This window comes from Pleurodeles waltl, chromosome 3_1, assembly GCF_031143425.1.
Source record: "Pleurodeles waltl isolate 20211129_DDA chromosome 3_1, aPleWal1.hap1.20221129, whole genome shotgun sequence".
NCBI lineage: Eukaryota > Metazoa > Chordata > Amphibia > Caudata > Salamandridae > Pleurodeles > Pleurodeles waltl.
The window spans coordinates 1,775,413,488-1,775,436,376 of NC_090440.1; the positions used below are offsets into that span (position 1 = coordinate 1,775,413,488).

At 44.0% G+C, this 22,889-nt stretch overlaps 1 protein-coding gene across 2 annotated transcripts in view; it reads right to left on the minus strand.

Annotated features, from left to right (window-relative positions):
• PFKL (phosphofructokinase, liver type) overlaps positions 1-22,889 on the minus strand; it is a 304,230-nt gene that overhangs the window by 16,800 nt on the left and 264,541 nt on the right. For both annotated transcript variants that reach the window (XM_069225784.1, XM_069225783.1), the window contains exon 19: positions 18,569-18,680. In XM_069225784.1, coding sequence (XP_069081885.1) covers positions 18,569-18,680 — 112 coding nt within the window. The remainder of the gene's footprint in view (positions 1-18,568; positions 18,681-22,889) is intronic.

The following is a 22,889-nucleotide window of genomic DNA, read 5'->3' on the forward strand; positions in this document are numbered from 1 at the left end:
AATGTTTGACCTAAGGGCGTGTGATAATTTCCAATTCTGAGTTACCAATGATTTTACAATTACAGTAGCAACAAAGACACATTTTATTTCTGCGCGAACCAGGCACAGAATATCCAAAGTGGAGCTGAAAGAATTATTAATGGAGCAAAAGCCAAAGGAAAACAATTTAAATAATCACAAATGGAGCTCTAATATACAGCCAACTTCAGAAAATAAATTCTAGACCATGTGAAGCAATTTCCAAAGTCTGTACTGGACCACGTTGGACAATACTTATAAGTAGCAGTGTTGAAATTACAGAGCCTTGAGATTTCAAGTTGTGTGGGAAACTCAAACTTTCAATTTCGTTTCCTGTACAGATATGCCAAGAAATACCTAAAAAAGTTAATAAAGGGAAAATGTTCCAGGCTTATTCTACTGGCTAAACCAACAGCGCTTACTAATCAAGGAAATCCAAATGGCAAGAAGCTATAGATTCAACGGTTGTGCGTGCATCAGATGATACCACTGGATCAATATCCCAGCAATGAGCAAGGATATGGAATGAAGAAACAAAACGTGATGCATTGCCCAACTCATTCTTTTGGGATCCTATTGAGAGACACCTTGTCAGGAGGAAGTCCTCAGAAAAATCCACCCTCATACATCCGAGCTCAACAAATAAGTCATGAAATATGCCAAACTGTCAATAAAAATGAGAGGATGTATTGTCTTATCCAAAACTCAGTGACTGAACATCAGCCATCTGCTTTTACATTGCATTCAGGAAGAGGGCTTCCTAGCAGTATACGTGATGACCAAATTCTTTTCAGAGGTACAAATGCCTCTAATGAAAGGTTTCAGGAACTGGGCGCTGAATCTCAGTGATTTCAGTACGCGGGGCCATGAGCAGTCTCTTCTTTTAAGTTTGGAGATCTGGAAACTGGGAATGACAAGTAAGTTATTCGGGAATAGACCACAATGTTCAAGAACCAATTCTGACATGACTGACTCTATGCCATGCGATCTTTGTGGCAGTGCTGAGTGATGTCTTCTGGCTTACTGTCGACTAACCCAAAAACTGGACAGTGACACTTGTGATTGCAATTGAAGTAATGGGCTGTGCAGACCTCATACTGTGACTGGTACCAAGTCACCTGTACCAAGAAATGACTGCTTAGTTCCTACAGCAATCAACTGCTGATCGGTTTAGAAAGGAGATTTTTTTAACAATCTAGTGCTGTCCATATGCAAAAGATATAAGAACATAGTAAGTGAAGGTTGCCTAGGCAAGTGAGGCAAGCTCCTTGCAGGGTGGCAATACAAATCTGTCCTCTGCAACTTCTGCAACTTTATTTGCTGCATCCGTAATACAAGGACACTAGGTAAAACATGTCTTTCTTCCATTTTATTCTAAAGTCAGTTAAATGAAAGGGAGAACTTGCCATATAAGGAATAGAAATACTCTTACAAAAGAGTAGAAAAATAATAGTTTGGTTGATGGGCATGCCCAAAGTCAAATTGCCTTTATGAATTTCTGGTAATATGTGTCTTATTCGTCCTCCGATTGCAACAATCACCCTCCCATCTCTACTCGTACATGCAGAGGATTGGAAAACACAAAGCAGAGGACCATGATGCAAGATCAGGGGGTCAAGACATGAACGGTTTCAGGGGTAAAGGTTTGCCTAAAAACCCTATTTTTTTTAGAGCAGACCTAGGCTCTGTTTACATAAGCAAAGTTAACTAACCACTTGGCCATGCTATGGCGGATTTGTCAAACACATTAGCCAAATTTAATGTAATGTTTTGTTAGGGTAAAACCAAAGCAATCACGATGAAGCAAAATACCCCAAATCCTCAGTGTCAGAATATCCTTAAAAGTCCTCTTAGGCAAATGGAGTCCCTGCTACTTATACCAATTTACCTAGGCCAATATGTATGTATCAGAAACCTGCAGTCATTAAATACTTTCACAAAGTGGTTGATCTAGTGCCGATATTTTGCCATAGACTGATTGTTCTACTTAAAATGACAGTAAGATCCAACTTAATTATCTGGGTGCTCTTAAATTTTGCACGCTCCAAATCTGATAGAGCAATTGGTATCTGCTAGGTGGAGATTTGGTAAAGTGCAATGGTGACCTTGCATCACATGCTGGCATAAAAGGAAATGCGGCAGCTACAGAAAATGAGCCTTATGGATTTGCAGGATGAACTATCAGTGACAATTGTATTAGCAGTTGCATAAAATCGTAAAGCATGGCTGTTTTGAGGGGAAAGAAGCTGTTTTTTCAAGTCCCCACCAGTTCCATTATCTGGCATGTGTAATCATACAAGAATGATTCCTTTCACTCCATTTCTTTTATACCATACTTTTTAACACTAATAACAAGTAAAGCTATTTTGTGGCAGTATACTGAGGAGATATTCCATTAAATTTCAAACTCAAGTTAAGTGATGTTGTCCCGGTCCAGATTACATATGTAGAGAATATTTCCTTATCCTAAAATGATGTTCTGCAGTGAACTGTAAAGCATAACTACTTACGTGTACTGTCTGTATCTTTTCACATCAATGGTGACAGTTTAACTTTTATTAATTCGTTTTTCTCTTCTGATATTTCAGGAGTGCTTGAATTCATTTGCGTTTTATGATTTTTTAAATTATTGATTTTGTGTTTATTCAGACCTCTTGGTTTGTTCCGTTTACCCAGCATATGATTTTTTTAGCATAGGATTCGTAATATGCACATTTGTTGTTTTGTCTTTTGTTATTTTGACTGTATTTGTTATTGGCAACTGCCAACTACAAAGAATAAACTAAAGGCAAACAGATAAAATTAAAGACTAGAACAATAGTCCACTACAAACTTTACCAAAGAGTGTTGATTAGAAATCAGAAAGGCAAAGCACTCACCAGAGGAGGAGATGAAGAACGACTTGAGAATAAGCCAAAAACCCATGTTTTTACCAGCCGGTAGGTTAAACAGAGTGAATGGCAACATTTACTGGCACAATAATCACCTGGATTCATAAAATGTGCATGTGTGCAGGATTGAACTTTATTGACATGGAGTTCACCTATGTGAGTGGATGACACTCTGGGAACAGAGAAGTCTGAATGAATATGTCCCAGCTCCTTTCCAGTCATAATAAGATTATTGTATCCCTGGGGTAGTAAAAAAAAAAACCGAACCATTGAATCAGGAAGGCCAAGTAGAGATTATTAAATGAAGGGCCCGAGGTTCTGCACAGAAAACAATAAACACGTCAGAGTGAAATGGAGGCAAATGCACTACTTGGTCTCAAATCATAGTTTGATTCCTGTGTGAGATAAAATTTTATTAAAATATTAATTACAGTTTTTCTATTATCTCTCACCCATCCATATGAAGATTTTAACTCCCTGTTACCAGCACCTCCCTCCACCCTCTTCCGTAAAAGACCAATTAGAAGGTGAGCCTGTGTGAAAACCACTCCTGTAAAATAACCTAAATTACAGAGCTTGTCCACTCCGCTGTGCTGGAAGGGGCAGGCATGGTATGTATATGGGCATTTATATAGCGCGTTCCGGCCTTAGCATCGAAGCGCTCAAGGACATAAATAATGAGAGGACGACCGAAGCCAGTAGCCCTACCGTGGAAACAACCAAGTTTTCACCCTCTTCCTAAATATCGAGAAATTATATTCTTTCCTGATGTATAGCGGTAGACCATTCCAATATCTGGCAGCCGCCACTGTGAACACTTAGTCTCCCCACCTGACTCTACGCGTTCTACAGACCTGGATCAGGTAAGACTTGTCCGATCATAGGACACGTCCTGGATGATACTACCCGAGTCTATCAACCAGGTATTCAGCACCGTCCCCATATAGTGCTTTAAAGGTAAGGCAGAGAGATTTAAAAATAATCCTCTTGCCCACCGGGAGCCAGTGAAGACACTTTAGGCTATGGGAAGCTGACGCTAAGCGTGGAAGTGCCAAAATCATACGAGCTGCATTATTCTGAATTAGTTGCAATTTCCTCAAAGTGCTCTCATCAATATCCAACAACAGCGAGTTGCAGTAATCCAATCTGGACATGATCAATGCTAACATAACCATGGCTCTTTCCTCCTGCTTCAGGAACGGTAAGATTTTTCTCAGGATTTTCAGGGTCCAATAGCTAGACTTGACCAAGGCACTAACCTGAGGTTTAAAACTTAATGAGTCATCAAAGATCACTCCTAAATTTCTGGTAGCCCCGCATGGGACCGGTAGTTGCCCACATTCATCCGGCCACCATCGCGGACTCCACAGTTCCTTACTGCAACCATATAAGACAATCTCCGTTTTGTTAGTATTAAGCTTAAGCCAATTCTGTCTCATCCACCGATTAATATCCTGCATGCAACTATTAAACTGCTCTGCTACTTCCTCCCAGTTGCTCCTAGACACTGGAATGATAAGCTGAGTGTCATCTGCATAAGAGGATGGGATAAAACCATATGATCAGATAAGTCTTACCCGGGGGGGCCACATAAACATTAAAAAGCGTTGGACTCAACGCCGAGCCCTGGGTACACCACATGGCAGATGAAAAGCCGGTGCTTTAAAGCCCTCCCAGCTTACAATATTAGATCCATCACTTAAGAAGGACTCCAGAATTTTAAGAGCTGAGTGTCTTATTCCAGCATGATGAAGGCGAGAGACCAAGCTCGCAGGCGAAATGGTATCAAATGCCGCGGACTGATCTAATAGTACAAGAACAGCGCCTTGCCCCTCGTCCAGTAGTTTCCGGATGGAGTCCGATGTCCTAAGTAGCGCTGATTCCGTGCTATGAGCCCTTCTAAACCCATGTTGAGACTGATCAAAGCCTCCAGCCTGGTTAAGAAACATGGACAGTTCATAATTAATGTGTTTTTCAAATATCATAGCCAATGTCGGTAGCAAGGAAATAGGTCGCAGGTTGCTTAAATCAAAGGCAGTTTGATCGGACTTCTTTTTAAGGGGAATAACAGTGGCCTGCTTCCATGTAGAGGGGTAGACCCCTGATGATAGAACATCCTGAAAAATGGTAGCTAATTTCGGAGCAACAGAGTCTGAAATCATCTGCAAAATGCCGGGTGGACAGGGATCCATAGGTGAACCCGATTTAATCCCCATAAGGAATTCTTTAATCCTTTCCGGCAACAACAGAGGGAAGCATGTGAGCAGGGGGGTATCCTGATTAGGAGAGTCCAGAGGGGCTATCCAAGGATCCATCAAGGGGAAATCTGCATGTATTTGCCAAATTTTGGTTTTAAAAAACTCCGCAATTTGATTACAAGTTGCCTGAGAATTCGGTGAGGTGGTAGGTGGAACAGGAGGCGTGATTAGCGAGCGAACTACCTTAAATAGTTCTTTAGGCGCATTAGATGCATTCTTAATTTTAGTAGAAAAAAAGGCTGATTTCGCCTCAAAACAAGCTGCCTTGTACTTTTTTAAAACGACTCTTAATTTCTCCTTCTCGGTCTCATTAGGATATAACTTCAATCGTCTTTCTTGTTGACAGTACTTCCTCTGAAGCACCTTCAAATCACTTTTAAACCAGGGCCAACTAGTTTTCTTAGGCCTGCCCTCCTGCTTTAATATCGCTGGGGTCAATTTATCCATGGCAAGGGCCAAACCTAAATTAAAAACCTCCAGAGCAGGCCAATGAGGATTCCCCGCTGCCTCCCAGCCTTCCTTTACTGCCGGGCCCAGCTGAGTCTTGGTAATTTTATTCCATAACCACAATGATTTGTTGCCTGATTTTACCTGTTGGTTAGGGAACCCCTTCGTACTTTTAAACAGGAGAAGGTGGTGATCCGTCCAGGCCGAGGGAGTGTTGGGCACAGTCACCAAATCCTCTGAGCGGGCAAAAATCCCATCTAGAATATGCCCTGCCTGATGTGTTGCCAAGGTGACTGAAAGAATCCAGTCAAACAAGGCCATAAGATTCACTAACTCTCTGACATAGGGAAGCTGAACATTATCAAAGTGTAAATTAAAATCCCCATGAATGATACAATGATGGTCATTAAATACCTACCATTACGCAGAGTTCCTAGCTTTCTCACTTACAGAAAAGCTATGCAATACTGCATCATCTGCTTACAGACAGAAAACATTAAATGGCAAGAACAGAAAGGGTTGTAACTCATCGATGGAGCCTATGACAACATCCTTTGGGGTTGTAAATTCTTTGAAGACTTTGCAGCCTCAATGGCACTGATTAAAAAGCCAATGTGTAAAATGAATTAATACCTTTATTATAAATGTTGCAATGGAATAAATATCCTTCACATCGTTATAACTTTACATCTCACTCTATAATGCCCCTTCCTTCCTCTTACACTTCTCTACCGTTACAAATCCAGCGTGTGACTCGTAGTCCTCTAGCCCACACTTCTTTACAATAAGTTTTTCTCCCCGTCTTAGGTTGTAGGATAATTTTGTATAAGATGGCATTTTCCATTGTCTGTAAAACCACTATGTGACTGGTGGTGGTGCAGTTTTTTTCCAATTAGGTATTATGAGTGCTTTGGGAGCTCTATTCAATTATGAAAATAGAACTCTGTATGACATAAAGGAGGGGGCATGCATCCTTACTTGTATAGGCAGGTATCCAGCCCCATCCGCCTTGTTCGAGGAGTAGAATTCCCAATTCCTAAACTGAAGATATTGTAGTATATTTCCTGGAGGGCAAATTCCCTTTTGATTGTTTGAAGGGCTTCATGTGTTGGTTGGAAAATAAATCTGATAGGACTCCGCATTACCCCTATTTCCATTTCTTAAATGGATGCTCACCCCTCTCCCCCACAGTCCAGGGGTAAACTGTGGATTATTATACATGCTTATATTAGGTGACAGGAGCGCACTTAAATCTCCTCTCTGAGTCTATTCCAGATTTATAACACTGGTTTTAGGGACGGATATAGATAGTGCTGTCTTTGTGCTTTATGAAGTCAGGCCAGGTCCTGCAGAACTCTGTCCATAAACAGCCATTATGTATCTTCTTCTCTCACTAGCTACTCCGAAATAAAGTGAGTGTGGGCCACGCATTAGCAACAGATAATATCAGGGCACGCAGGCCTCAACTCTCCCGGGCAGCCATGAGTATTTCTTTTACGGCTACAGAAGCATGCCCTACCACTGCCCATATACATTTTATCCTTAGTAATCTCATCAGTTCCTCTATTAAAAGACGTGTTGGTAGGAACTGAACTATGTAAAGCAATCTGGACACAAAATTAATTTGTATAATAATAATATTGCCAAACCCCAAGAAATTTTTTATTTTTTATTTAGCACTTTTCAAGACTCAACAATAACAACCATATAAGAGTGCATCAATGTTTCCCCGCTGCTTCTAAACAGAGGTCAGTCAGTATCCTCGTTAACATATACACAGATTACAATAACTAGCACCAGAGGCCACAATGCAGGATGAAGGGAAATGTACCTAGAAGACAAATAGTTGTCTCCATTGTGTAAGTTCTCTAGGTTCTGCTGATTTAATTCGGGCCAATTCACTGCTGTCCACCCTTGTAGGTCTGTTGTGAAATGTATTTGCAGATTCTGTATTGAGTTGAATGCCTATTCAAAAGATAAGACCCATCTTATGTGGTGTTTTCTGTCGCACGTTACTATCTCACAAAGAGTTTTAACGTTTATGAGAGGCTGTTATTGGTCCCATAGAACATCATAGTTAGCAAAAGATATTCGAAAAGTACACCTAATCCACAATTTTCTGAGGCACCCATCATTGGTGTCCTTTCCCATCATAAGTGTGTGAATGAAACTTGGACGGACTCGATCTTTCGTGAGAGTTCAATATAAGCATTGACTAGACAAATGCAGGCATTCCAGATATAATAAAGATAGCTCAGAGTAAACCCAAAAGTTATTGTTTTTATTTGATGGTACCCGAGGTAGATTAAAAAGCAGTAGGAGGATGTCTTTCGAAAACAATTTATCGTACGTCCACGATTATTTTCCCTAAATGTTTCAGCCAATCGTGGTGCGCAGTTGGGTCAGAAGCCTTTGTTAAGTGTGGACAGATTGCTACTTACAATGCATTCAGTCATGCATGTTTATATTGTACAGGCATAAGGTTCTCATACCTATTTTTCTTTGCTAAGTATTGCTAAACCTATATCGTGAACGAAGAAGGGTTTAAAAGATGTCGAAATATTAAAAGCATTCTGCACGCTAGGTGTACACAGTGAGTGTACACAGCGTTCTAATATGCTGTACACACATCACACTCAAGAATTTTAGACACAGCAAATACAATACACTTTTTTTTTTTTAGTTCCACCACTTACTCTATCTTGGGGTTTAGAATGCTGGTTGTGAAGAGGAGACACTTTGTTGTAGTCACACTCTTGTATAGGGTACAAGGTTACACTAAACACACCCATCCATTGGAACATACATACAAATGTGCCAAATGTGACGCCCTTAATTCTCACACTCCTCCTTATTGTGTCTGCAAGTGGTTCTACTACTAAAGTGAAGAGGAGTAAAGAGAGTGTGCATCCTTGTCTTGTGCCCCCTAATTGTGGAAACTGTTCTGATTTTGTCCCATTTACCTTAACTCTCGTCACTGGCTTCACATATCTTGCAAGTATCCAGGCCCTCATTTTTGGGCAAAGGATAGTTTCTCCTTTCCCTAGATCCCTTTCAAGAACTCTCAACTAACCAGGTCGAACGCCTATTCAGCAGCTAGGCTTGCAAGGACAGCAGGTATTCACTTATCACAGTATTGGATTTCTCCACAGGGTAAGCTATGTGACTGATGTTGTCTGCTCATGGTCTTTTAGCCTGATACGAATCTACCAACTTGGGCACCCCCTTCTCTGGTCTACTGCCAATGATTTTAGGGAAGATCGTTATATCCAAATTCAACAGTAAGATTGGAAAGGTTGATGCAAATTCAGTCAAGTATTTCCCCACTTTCAGGATTAACGTAATTTCAGATTCTTTCAAGGAGGTGTGAAACCCCCCTCCCTGAAGAATGGTAAAATAATTCTAACGTGTTTCCAAAGATGTAAAATAAACATAGCATAGAAATAGACAGGTATACAATCTAGCATCTCACCGGGCTCAAATTCCTTTATTGCCCATTTAACATTCCCTTCATTTATGGGTTGTTTCGATTTCACACCTCATGCAGGAGGGGTTAGAGGCAGCTGTAAAAATTTCAGAAAAGAGTGACTCTCTTCTCCAGAGTACTCTCCGCTGTAATATAAATCCTTTTAACCATGTGGTACTTTGTGCCATATTTTGTTCTGTGAATCGCTGTGTGTGTGTGTGTGTATGTATGTATGTATGTATTCTTTTAGATAGTAAGAGTTCAGGCTTATTCATTCTTAGCAAGTTAAGTTACCCCAGGCATCCAAAATCATTCTACTAGTCACTATGGTTGCGTATACATTAACTGATACCTCCAATCACTTAAGTTCTTCCTCTAGTTTCTGAAATGAGGGTATTTGTGCATTATTAAACTGCTGTTGAAATGACAGCCCCACAATAACAGCATTGAAGGCATCCCAACATGTTCAGGTTTCTTTTCCTCAAAAAGGAACATTTTGAAGTACCCTGTAAGCATCCGTTCGTAGCATTAGAGGTGTAAATTCACATGCTCTGCATACTCCTACCATCTAGTGTTGGGCTCGTACATGTACAACATGCTTTTGTTCAAAGAAGTCTTTTGAGTCACAAGCTCTAGTGACTCATCTCTTAGTTGGCAATGCACATGGGCAGCAACTCCATGGTTAGATTGTTTAACTGCAGGCAGGTGAGGATGAAGACCAAGCATGAGAATGCTTAAAGATGTCCATACAACTGAAAATAAATGTTAAAGAGGAGGTTTTCTGCAACAACAAAAGCTTGCGAGGAGACTGGCGCATATAAATCTACAGCACTACATGCCACTATCAGATGCTTACAGGGTACGTAACATTTTCTTTTTGTGGCATGTGTAGCTGTAGATACACATGCTCTTCATAAAATGTTAAGTAGTTTCCCCAGTAAGGCAGTGGCTCGCTGGAGGACATTGCCGAACATTGATGAGGTGTATGCTGGACCAGTTGGGCTTGCTGTCCTGCTAGGACATCCACACAATATTGTTTGGTGAAAGTGTGGAGTGTGGACCAGGTGGCTGCATTACAGATATCAGATACTGGAATGTGGTCCAAGAAAGCCATTGAGGTTGTTTTTTTTATATGTAGAATGCACCCTTGTCGGAGCTGGGAGCTGCCTTTTGGATTTGGCATAGCAGATTTGAATACATTTTATTGTAGGGCGCTAAGCCTGCTCAATGCAGTACATGAGGGCCCTCTTTACGTCTAATGTGTGAAGTGCCCTCTCTGCTTTGGATGTGTAAAGAGCACTGGTAGTTCAATTGTCTGGTTAAGGTGGAAAGAAGAGATCATCTTGGGTAGAAATGTTGGACTAGTTCTAAGCACTACTTTGTCAGCATGTACCTATGACAAAGGTTCCCCTAATGTGAGCACTTGAATCTCACTTACCCATCTAAAGTAGTGGCAATGAAGAATGCCACCTTCCAGGATTAAAATGTAGAGGACAAGAGTTCTCAAAAGGTGGCACCACAGGTCTGGTGAGCACTACACTGAGACTCCAGGATGTGACTGGGGATATCCTAGGACAGAGAACCCCCTTGAGCTCCTCCATGAAAATTGTAGTAACAGATAGAAATGCTCCTTGTTTTGTACATATGCTGCTAATGCAGCTAAACGTAGACAAATGGATGTGTAACTCAGGCCTGAGCGTTGCAGATGCAACAGTTATCAGACAGTGTCATGCACTGTCAGTTTCAGAGGGTCAATGTGTTGGCCCTAGTAGTGGGGCGAAGGGCTTCCCTGAGGATGACCATGCACTTATAGGGTAAATTTAGGTACCCAAACTTTCGGATCTCAAGAGCCATATTGCTAGATTGAGCTGCCTGGGGTTGAGAACCTGGCATTGCAGGAGAAGGTCGGGCCTCCAAGAGAGCTTCTCATGAAGGACTCCGACACCTCGAGGAGGGCTGTGAACCAAGGTTGTCTGGCCCATGTTTAAGTCACTAGAATTAGGGTCAGGGAGGTTTGCCAAAGCTTCCAAATCACGTTTTGAAGGAGTTAGAGAGGAGGGAAAGCGTAGGCAAATATCCTTGACCACTTAATCTACACTACATTGCCCATGGACTGTGGGTGTGGCAACCTGGAGGCAAAGCTTGAGCATTTGGCGCGTTTAGGCAGTTACAAACAGATTCATGTCAGAAAACCCCAACGCTGAAAGTACTTCTGGAAGGAGTTCCCACTTGTGGGCTTCTTGCAGCACCCTGATGAGTAGGTCTTCAACGTCGTTGTCTACCCCTGGAAGGTACTCTACCAGGACGTGAACCTTGTGGTAGATTGCACATTGCCAAATGTAATTAGTCATTACTTCTTACCTCTGCCTTTGGTTTTGTTTCCCTATAGGTGCCCCTGGAGTATCCGCGGGATGCCTGCTGTTGTTGCCTCCCATAGGAGAAGGAAGCCCCTATCACTCTGGCTGTTTTGATGTCCTTTTTGTTTTTATTTTCTCCAGCATCTGATAAACTTGTGGGCCTAAGAGGTGCTCTCCATCAAATGGCATGTTGATCAAATACTGAATTTTGGCTTAAACAAAATGGCTTATTACCTATAGAAGTAGGTTTGCAGCTTGAAGTTTTCTGGATTCACATGCATTATTCCGCAATCTAGTGGATGGTCAGGAAAGATATGTTCTAGGGGCTTATGAAGAGATTGGTGGGTGGTGGAGACTGCCTGCCAAATTCTTTGGGTCAGGAAACCGCCGCTCCGGTTTTCTGCCTGCTGGTCCTATTACGAGTTTCCCGCTGGGCTAGCGGGCGGAAACAGCAGTCCTGCCCTCAGGCCCAGCTGGAAACAGGCCACAACATTGATGCCGGGTCGTAATCGAGCCAGTGGCAATGTTGCAGTGCGTTGGGTACGACAGCACCCATCGCGCTTTACACTGCATGTAATTCAGGCAGTGAAAAGCTCAACGGGGCCGTCCATGGGGGCCCCTGCACTGCCCATGCCAAGTGCATGGGCAGTGCAGGGGCCCCCATGGGGCTCCCGGCACCCCATCTCCGCCACCCTTTTTGGTACCTCTAGGAATCTCTTTACTTCTGTGGATGTAAAGAGGCTTGTTCTCAATGTGCCCCTAGTGTAGGCCACTATTGCTGCCAAATGTACCTTCTGTGATGTGCAAGACCGCTGTCCAGCAGGTGGATGAGATATATTAATACTGTGTCTTGATGTGCCCTTGAGCCCATCAACCCTTGTGCACCAATTCATTTATCTTTTCCATTTATGTGTGTAGATGTTTGAGTGCTTGGTTTCCTTGCTTCCTTGAGGATTTCCATTGTCCTTTGAAGGAGTTGTGGGTGACCGAATTGTAAGTATTTAGGAACCAAGCTGCTAGATTGAGCATGGCTGGCTCTGTTATATACTTCTCTGTGATCAACTGTCAGTAGGTCCGTAACTGGCTTCAGTGTGATCATTTAACCCCTGGACATTTCCAATAGGTCTGAGTACCAAGTCTGTCTTGCCCAGTGGGGGGCTATGAAGATGGTTTTGTTCCTCGACTGTCTAGCCTTTTCCAGTACCCTGTCGATCAGGGGAACTGGAGGAAAAGCATAAGCTAACTTCCTTGACTAATTTATTGACAGGGCATTGCCTTTTGACTGGGGGTGAGGAAACCTGGAGGCGAAGTGTTGGGATTTTGCAGTTGTTGCTGTGTGCCCCAAATGTTGAAGATCCTTTGGATGACCTCTTGCTTTTGCATTTGGTGTGCCCCAAATGTTGAAGATCCTTTGGATTACATCTTGCTTTATCTCCCATTTGTATGAGCTGTTTTCCTGTCTGTGTAATTTGTCTGCTTCTATGTTGAGTTCTCCTGGTAGGTCTATTGTTTGTAGAGTCATTTGATGTATTGCCCAGTGCCACATTTCTTGGGCAATGCTCAATAAGGTGTCTTTCCTGCCTTGTTTGTTGAGGGAGAACATGGTGGTTGTATTGTCCATTTGTATCATAACCCTTCTGCCTGTCAAGTGCACTTGGAAGGCTTTTATGGCAAGGAAGACTGTTTTCAACTCGAGGTAATTTATGTGTTTCACTATATCTGTGTCATTCCATAGGCCACATACTTTTAGGGGGCAGATGTGAGCTTCCCAACCCTTGTGGGATTCATCCGTTGGTATGGTCACAGTTGGCGCTAGTGTCTTGAAAGGTCTCTCTATGCCTATGTTTGTTGGATTCCACCAGTGTATCTCCCCTCTGTCCCTTTGCTGTGACAACCACAAGATCCTCCCAGCTCCCTGTGGATTGTGACCTTTTGTTGCAGATCCATTCCTGGATGGGACGCATGTGCAATCTTGCATGTGGCATCAATGGAATGCATGAAGCCATCATGCCCATGAGCTTCATGACAATCCTCACTGTCAGAGACTGGCCCTTCTGGTACAGGTGAGTGTTTCTCAATAGCTTCTAACCTCTTCTGAACTGGGTACCCTCTTGCTTTCTTGGAGTTTAATGTGGCTCATAGGAACACCTTTACGTACTCTGGTTAAGGTGACTTTTTCTGATTTATTGTGAAACCCAGGAGATGTAGTGTGTGCATGACTGTTTGTACATTGTGTTTGCATTTGCGTCTTGATTGTGCTTTCACCAGCCAATCGTCCAAGTATGAGCAGACATGGATTCCTTGTCTTATCAAGTGTGTCACTACTGCAAAGAGAACCTTGGTGAAGACTCTTGCACAGTTTTTAAGCTCAAGTGCAACACTGAATTGGGAGGGTCTTTTGTCTAGTGCAAACCGGAGAGATTTCTTATGACTTTGGTTCATGGGGCTATGTTGGTATGTATCCTTTAGCTCTAAGGTGGCCATGTAATCTCCCTCTTGCAACAGTAGGATTACTTCTTGTAAAGTTGTCATTTTGAAGTGTTGTGTTTGAATTAATTTGTTTAAAAACCTGAGGACCAGGATTGGCTTTAAGGTTACAGCTTGTTTTAGAACTAGAAAATATGGTGAGTAATTCCCAGTGCTTCTCTCCCATGTTGGCACATGTTCTATTGCTCTTTTTAAGAGCAGCTCTTGGACCTCCGTTCTGAGTTATTTTAGTTCCTCTCCTTTGAAGGACTTCACCCTTGGGGGTATTTGTGGAGGTTGTTTGGTTAGTTCCATGCAGTATACGCAACAGAATATATTCAGGATGCATTTGTCTGTTGTTCTGTTTCTCCACTCGTGGTGAAACACTTTGATTCTGACCCCCACTGATGTTATGTGTTCAGAGTCCTTGACCTGCAACTCATTTGCTTGATTTTCAAGTGCCCTTGGGGGGGGAGTCCTCTTTCTCTTGCCCTTCCTCGAATGTGCTGCCTCGCTGGGTGTTGCCATTGTTGGTAAGTCTGAGGTTGTGTGGCTTGGAGAGAGGAACCCTGTTGTTGGTGTTGTTGCTGTCCTGTATTAAAGAGCGTCCTACCAGTGGGTCTTCTATTGGGGATGACTCCCTAAGGTGTGTTCCTGAACTGTAGACCTCCCATTGCTCTTGCTGTCTTGTCCTTTTTTATCTGCTGAAGGGTGTCTTCCACTACCTGACCACAAAGAGCATCTCCTGTGAATGGCATGTTTATTATGAATGCTTGTACCTCTGGGTTGAAACCTGAGATCCTAAGTCAGCAGTGTCTTCTTAAAATGGTCCCATATCTGCCTGCTAGCTATATCTGCAGCGCCTAGCTCTGACTTCAAGCATGTATTCGCAATGCCTTTCCATTCTTGTATGACTGCCTTGGCCCTCTTCCTGTATTCCTCGGGGAGATGATGCATGATGCTTTCAATTTCCTGCCAATGTTGGTGTCCATAACAATTCATGAGGGCATTAGAGTTGGCTATTCTCCATTGTGCGACGGCCCCCTTTTCCATTTTCCCACCCACCAGGTCGAGCATTTTACTTTCCTTCTTGAGTGGTGGCACGTTGATGTGGGTGCAATGTTTCTCTTCCTCGCAGTGGTGACAATAATGGAATCTGTGGTAACACTGCCCTTGATGTGTTTAGGGTCCTGAGTGGAATGTTTATACTTTTTTCAACTCTGAGTGTGACTGCCCTTTAAGTGGCTGGCTCTCTGAAGGCCTCCTTACCCTGTTCCAGCATGCTGGGCAGCATGGACATATATACATTTCCCTTTTGGTGCAGCAATAGGGTTTCTAGGAGGAAGCATGATCCTTTCTTATCCTGTTATTCCAGTTGTATCCCATAGGTTTCAGCAGCTCTCTTCATCAGGCTGTTGTACGTAGACAGGTTATCTGGTGGGGATGGCCTTGATAGGTAATTGTCTATACCTTCTTCAGGTGATTCGGCGTCAGGGTCCTGCCATGTTTCTTCAAACTGACTGGAGTCTTCGAAGCCCTGAACATATTCTGTGACTTCAATTGCAAGGAACTCTTCTTTTTCTTCTTTGTGGAGTTCCGGGGTTCGCTGGTGCCTCTAACCCAGACTGATCCTCCTCGCTTCCGTAGCCTGAAATTTGTGATAACAACTGGGCAAAATTTAAAAGTATTTTTTTTCCCATGACCCTTTTTTGTCCCCTCTCCCTTCATTCTCTGTCGGCGGTAGTGTTTTTCCCCGCAGTGTCCCTCGATGGGACTAGAGGATGCTTGTAAGCGGGGTCCCATGGTGGGGCGTGGCGAGGTCTCTCCTCTCATCTCGCTGATTTCTACATGGCCCTTGAAGTACTCTTTGTTTTTCTTGGATGTTTTCCAGAAAACACTTTGAAAAAAATCAAAAAACTTTCTGGAACTCCTCCATCATGTTTCCAGACCCAACGGCGGAAAAAAGAATCGGAAGATGGCCACCAGGCACAGGAACTTTCAGGGGGCGTCTGACGTCACACAGAGGACGGACTTAGCACCAAATGGTGGTTGACGATACCCCAAGAGGGAAAAAAAAAAAAAAAAAAAAAACAACAATTAGAACACAACTTTCCGGACCCAACTACTACATGGTGAAATAATGCATGGCATATGAATCCAGAAAAGGATTCATGCTGCAAAACTCAGAGAAATAAAGTGAAGCATACCTGCTAATAAGACACTGGAGTTTACTCCCCCAGCGGCAGTGTCAGCAACGTCAAGGGTGCATCAAATCTAGGTGTTCGATGGTCTGCCTTTCCATTACAATCTCCTCAGTCCGCTGCTGGTACTGGTCAAGTAGATGTTGCGTGAGCTCCCTCATTGTGTCCTGTTGGAAAAATTCATACCTCGCCAAGAGCCCTACAGAACTGGCGAAGAGCCAATGAGTCCCCGATTGTAAGGTAACTCTTTTCCCCCACCATGTCAATCCTTTTACTTTCTTTTTCTGGGGCGGGGCGTCCCCAGTGCCCCTGAGCGTTCACTTGTTTGTGGCCGGCATGTATTACTAGCAAGTCCAGTGGGAGGAGGCATTTAATGTAGAGTGGGTCAGGGGGCAATGGCTTATAATTCTTCAACCCTTGGGGTGACAACTCCGCCTTACTGGGTCATTAAACACCTCCTGATTAGGCATAAGCATGCTCTTAAGCATAGACACGATTTGGGTGGCACACTGAGTGTGTGAGCATGTTTTCACCAAGAAGCCTTCCTCTTCCTTGGTGTCATCAGCTGAGAAGCATTTGGCAGGTTACAGGTCAGAGTCATTGAACCCTGGAGGGACAAGCCAATAATCATCACAGGGGTCATCCTGGGGACCGTGGTTATCCATAACATCATAGCGATCCAAGGGTGAAGGGCTTCTCACCCCATACGATGAATTGGTAGACCTCCGTGGTGAAGAGGGCACCTGCAGTGGTGGTGGCAATAGTAGTGGTGGTAGTAGTAGAGGAGGCGGAGGAGGGCAAGGAAGAAAGAAGAGATGAAGGAGCAGGCCTTGGCGGCAATGGACCGGTTCCCCGATTGTGTCTCTTTTTCTGTTTTGGAGGCGGTGAAGCCTCCAATATCAGATGATCCTCAAAGGTGAGTTGCCTATTGCAAGGGAGGGTCTTTTACACTTGTGGCAGAGGATTAGCAATAATCTTGCCCGTCTGGGTTCTCAGAGTCAAACGGGAATCAGGTTCCGGGCAGAAGGCCATTGCCTGTCCAGCATTGTCTTCTTCCCCGACTTCCTCCGCCTTGATCTCTTCCCTGAAGATGTTGGAGGTATCATCTTCACGTTGCTGTTCAATGGCACAGTTTGCGAGTCTATGGTCTTGACGATTCCAAGTGGTGATTTTTAGACTGGACCGTGAGACAGGCGGAACAGGAGGCCTTATTGTAGTCCAAAGACAGAAAAAGTTTGCAGATGGCGTGCGAGTATTTGGAATAGCACTGTGGACAGTATTGGAAACATATGTTTCCCATTATGCTGTTAACATTCTTGAGCGTGAGACTCAACGAAAGAGGCCCCACAGGGATGAGGCCCTGTGCGTCAAGAACATTGTACACACAAGACCAAAGCAATAAACCATGACATATAGAAGAAACGTAGGTGCACCAGAGGATTGCTTGAGGGCCACAGGGAGCAGAGAATTTGAAAGACCCCAGCAAAACTGCCACGTGACATCAACTCAGAGCCCCGGAGAAGCACATCCGACCCAATGGAGGAAAAAAACAATCTAATAATGTAGTTTACGCCCATGCGCTTTGCCAATTATGGGAGGCGTCACTTCACCTTGTGACTCGAAAGACTACTTCGAACAAGAACAACTTGTACATGTCCAAGCACAACACTAGAAAGCAGGAGTATGCAGAGTATGCGTATCTACAGCTACACATGCCACAAACATTCTGTAATGACATTCGCAGTGTCTGCTTTACTTGCTGAATCTCTAAATAGTGGGGCTCCCATTCTCTAGCTAGGTAAGTACACTCCCTAATAAAACCAAGCTAATGATCTCAAATATGCTGGTGACTTCTCTTCACTCTTTTCCCCTGAAAGTCCCTCCCTCATAAAACCCGCTTAGACTTTGCGATAATACAAAAACTCTCAGTTTTCAACTACTTAGCATTACAAAATGTCTGTTGGGACCCTTCAATATACCACAAAGATAAAATAAGTTCTCTCACCAGTTCTCTTGCCATTATTAGTGTTCAATATTAGTACTCAATGCAACATCAGCTGCTAACTCCCTCCCCACATACCCAAGCCCAACCTCTTAGCAGCATAGTAGTGTAGTTCTCACAGGCAAGGACTAATAATGGTTCCCAGTATCAGAATCTTATTTCTACTTCCCCTACAGTGGTAATGCCCTCTTCTTGCTATCTTCCCTGTGACTTGTCCTGTTGAAGTTGTGGGCTTCTCCCCAGAGTCAATTCTCTGCCATTGTTTCTTCATTTCCAATTAATGTCAAAAAATGAATGTCAGTTAGTTGAATGCCCCTTTCAACTTCTTGGATTACCCTTTGTCTTCCTGCCATGCAAACTAAACCACAGTTGTAAAAGTCGATAAATGGATACTTTTATAACAAGGGTTTGCATGCAAAATGAAAACAGGAAAGGAATACATTAAAGCAGTTTTTCCATTACCTGCTGTAAATGTCCAAGAACATTTGTTCTGCAATCAAAAATTCCTTTGCCTTCTGCAGAGTAGAGCTGATGTAGAAATTCTGTGGTGTAATAATCATGACATTTCTCATTTCTGCAAATGGAAGACAGATACTGTAGGTTCTTAATATTGCAATACATTAGGTGAAAGTGCTCGTTTTATTTTTATTTTAAGAACCCCAAAACACATATTTTTAGTATATTGATTGCACAGACATATTTGTAAAGGTTGCAGATATCTAAAAGAAAATTGTGGGTCATAAATAGTCACAACTTATGAAGAAAAACACTTGCATTTAAAAGGGTCTTTGTTTTCAAGTGCCAACCATGAGGAACATTTAGAATATTAAAAAACATATGCATAGCAAATAGGAATTTACTTGAACTAGTGTATTCTGTTTTGTTCTGTAATTCCACTTCATACACCTTTCTACTGATGTCTTGGGCTGTTCTTTTTCTATCATAGAAAATACAAAATTATCAGTGTTTCCCTCCTGCCCAAACTCTCTTCAGGGCTGTAGATTGTTCATTCACTGGGCCCGTTTATCTTTGTCATTGGCCTGATAAGTAATGATGGATTCATGGGATGTTTGAGGGCAGAGAACGCTGTTGCTTTTAGTCTGAATTAGGCCCTGCCCGCTTGTTCTAATAACGAGACACAGCATGGCTCCAAACCTCCACAGATTCCCTCACACCCAAACCTCCAGATTCCCTCACACCCAAACCTCCACAGATTCCCTCCCATACCAACTTCCAACAGTGCCACTCATCTCTCCACAGCCCCTCTCACGTACATTCCATTTGTTTTATAGTGCTACTCATAGCAACCCTAGGGTGCATGTTCTACAAAGGCAATGAATCATGCATGTGTAAATCCTCCAGAGGAAAAGTTACACAATACAATGAGGATTACCCTTTTGTGGTCTGCATGTACATGTTCTTTGTAGAAGGTATACTAACTCTCTGTGCTACTTTATGATGAGTCAAAGCTGCCACCAGACAAAACTCACATCCCTTTCCAGCAGAAACATTAATCACCTGGGTACCCTGGCAATTTTATTGTTGCCTGAAAACTGCTGGACACAAAAGGAAACAGCAGGTGCTTTTAAAACCAACAATTATTTCAGGATACACAGCCTCCTCCGAGGTCAGTGCCAGGTGTGACTGTGCCTCCCTGAAGCAGGCCCTGGTTCCAAAGCACAGGGATGCCATATTTATAACTCACATCAGCATGCCTGTTCTGTCTGGCGCAGGTAGAATGGGGTGCCCTGGACTCACCGCTAACCGAAGGGAGAAGATGGAGGTGGGGAAGAAGAAGGTCTGACAACAGTAATCAGTGCTCCTAGCCCTGCCACTTGCACCCACCTCCCAATCCACAGCTTTGGGCTAGGAAGGGAAGATTAGTGAGAAGCAAGTTACTTCCCTTCGGAAATGCCTTATCTGGTAGAGAATCTCTTGATGCAGATTCCTTGCCTTTTAATTTTCCCCAGGCCTCAGACTGGATCCAGAGAATTCCAGGAGCAGTACCCCTGTGCGCCATTAGGTGGTGTTGATTGGCTTTGTGTCCATCGTTGGCATTGTCCACGCCGGATAGGATGTCGCAGTTTCTATGTGGGCACCACCCAAGCACAGTGATGTCAGTTTCTTTTTACGACTTTCCATGCCAGAATCACAGAGCCATAAAGAACCTGATTACTGGTGTGTCAAGCTAAGGCCCTGAAAGGGGAGTCCCTATCCATAGAAATAAGTTTGCAGAAAGGGGAGGATGGGTGGGTCGATAAGGAATCTGCAACTAGAAATTGTTTCTACCAGATAAGGCGTTACGGAAAGTAAGTAACTTGTTCATCTGATAGAGACTTCTAGTTGCAGATTCATTACTTTTGAATAGATACCCAAGCAATACCATCCGCGGAGGTAGGTCTGCGAACCAAGATCATACTAGAAAGTCCTGCAGGACTTAATGGGCAAAGTAACTGTCCCTCCGGCATGACTCTCCAGCCAGTAGTACTTGGTGAATGCGTGCAAGGATGCCCACCTTGCTGCCTGACAGATATCAGGGACTGAAACTCTGCGTGCTAACGCAGTGGTCACAGCTGTAGCTCGGGTAGAATGAGCATTTCCCCATGAGTGTTTACTCAGGGGATTGATTTTTGGCCAGTGCTTAGCAGATCTTTATACAGAGTATGACCCATCTAGAAACGGTCCACTTCTGCACTGCCCGACCTTTCTTCACACACACAACCTACAAAGAGTTGATCAACCACCTGGAACTCTTTTGTATGATCAAGGCCGAATGCCAACGCTATTTTTGGGTTCAAGCAGTGCAGCCTTTCCTCTTCCTTAGAAGGATGTGGGGGTGAGTACAAAGTAGGCAAGGTGATAGATAGGCCTACATGAAAGGGTGAAGCCACTTTTGACAGAATGAAGGCCCTAGTACGAAGCACCAGTTTAGATGGAAAGGTAGGGCACCTTAGATAGAAATGCCTGCAGCTCACTCCCCCTGGGGGCAGATGTAATGCTCATAAGGAAGGCTGTTTTCAAAGTGAGAAGTCTGAGAGGACAATTGTGGAGAGGTTCTAAAGGGGCGCACACAGAAATATCAAAACCAAATTCAGATCCCAATGGGGTATAATGAATGGGGATGGAGGAAAAAGATGTGTAAGACCTTTGAGGAACCTATGACTTAAAGAAGGTTGATCAGGCAACTTCAAAAAAGCAGAACCAGCAGAAAGATAGCCTTTAAGAATGCCCATAGCTGGGTCCAGGGCAGATAGAACCTGAGCTAGAGTGAGCACCTTGAACTTCTTGAGGAAGAGCGGGACTACAGGTTAGGATAAGGTAGAGGCCCTTGTCATTTCTGGATACCAGAAAGTAGCAGGAAAAGCAACCACAACCCTCTCTATGGCTCCCTTGGCCAAGAAAGCCAATAACTTCCTTGCAGAGAAGGGCTAAGTGATCCTCCATCATCTGATGGTAGGATGGTGGCATGGATTAAGGGGCAGTCTCAAAGGGGAGGGAGTAGCCACTTTGGACTATCTGCAAAACTCACCTGTCTGATGTGATAGATTACCAGCAAAGCAGGTGATGGTGACTCATGCCTCCGACTGGCCCTAGATCAGGGGAGAGCCAGACTGGAAAGGCTTACATGCTGCTGTACAGCGGTAAGAGGGTGGACTGCAACGGACAAGCCAGACCGCTGGTTACCAGATCCAGGAGGATGGTGGATCTCACGACCTCAACCAGGCAGAGGATGGCGAGGAACCCTTCCACAGACACAAAAGGCAGACTGAGGGGGGGACGAGGGGCAGCTACGAGGCCCAAGGACCTGGCCATAGCTCGAGAATTCTTGAAGCACTCAATCGCCAAGTCTGCCTTGTCTCCGAACAGACGGGTGCCATCAAAGGGCATGTCTATCAAGGTAGCTTGGACATTCCCTGTAAAGCCAGACGTCCTCAGCCAGTTGTGGACCCTCAAGGCCACTGTCGAGGTAACCACTCTGCCCAGCAAGTAAGTCATGTCCAGTCCGCAATGGTCAGGGAACGTCGCTGCATCATTCCCATCAGGAACAGCCTGAGAGAGTACAGCTTGGGCCACCTCCGGGAGCTGTGGCAGCACTTGAGCAACAATATCTCACAGTGAGTGGGAATAACTGCCCAAAAGGCATGCGGTGTTCACGGGAAACATCATCTTCCCACTGTGTCCAACCTTTTGGATTCCCTATTCAGGGGTGTGGAAGGGAACGGGACCTGGGAGGTAGAGGCCTGAATAACAAAGCTCTCAGGGGCAGGGAGTTGCGCCAGAAAACTTGGGTCCTCTGGAGCAGGGTGATGGCGGCAGGCAATTGTCCTGTTCACAGGAGCCCCTGTCCTGGGTGTGAGACAGCCACCCAGTAGGACATCCATAAGGGCCTCATTAAACCGGAGCAAAGGTTCTGAGGTGGAAGCTCCTGGTTCTAGCATCTATGTCAGAAGATTAGTCCTGAAGCACACCTAAGGCAACTCGAGGTCCAGAATCTCAACTGCCATCCTCAACAATAAAGAATAGGAATCTCCCTCATCCATAGCCATGGTAGGGTGAGAAAGCATGCCAGTATCTGAAGAAGTATCCAGTCCACTAACTACACATAAGTCTGTACACTAGTCCATAATTTGTTCCTGGAGCTGGTATTCTAAAGGGTCCAGCAACCCCTCCCATTCATCTCCGTAACCAAGCCCATAAGAAAGGGGCCCAGTATCTGACATAGAAGCCAAAGCTCCTGCCGGTGTCACAATCCATGTCATACGACACCCACCCAGCTCTGTGT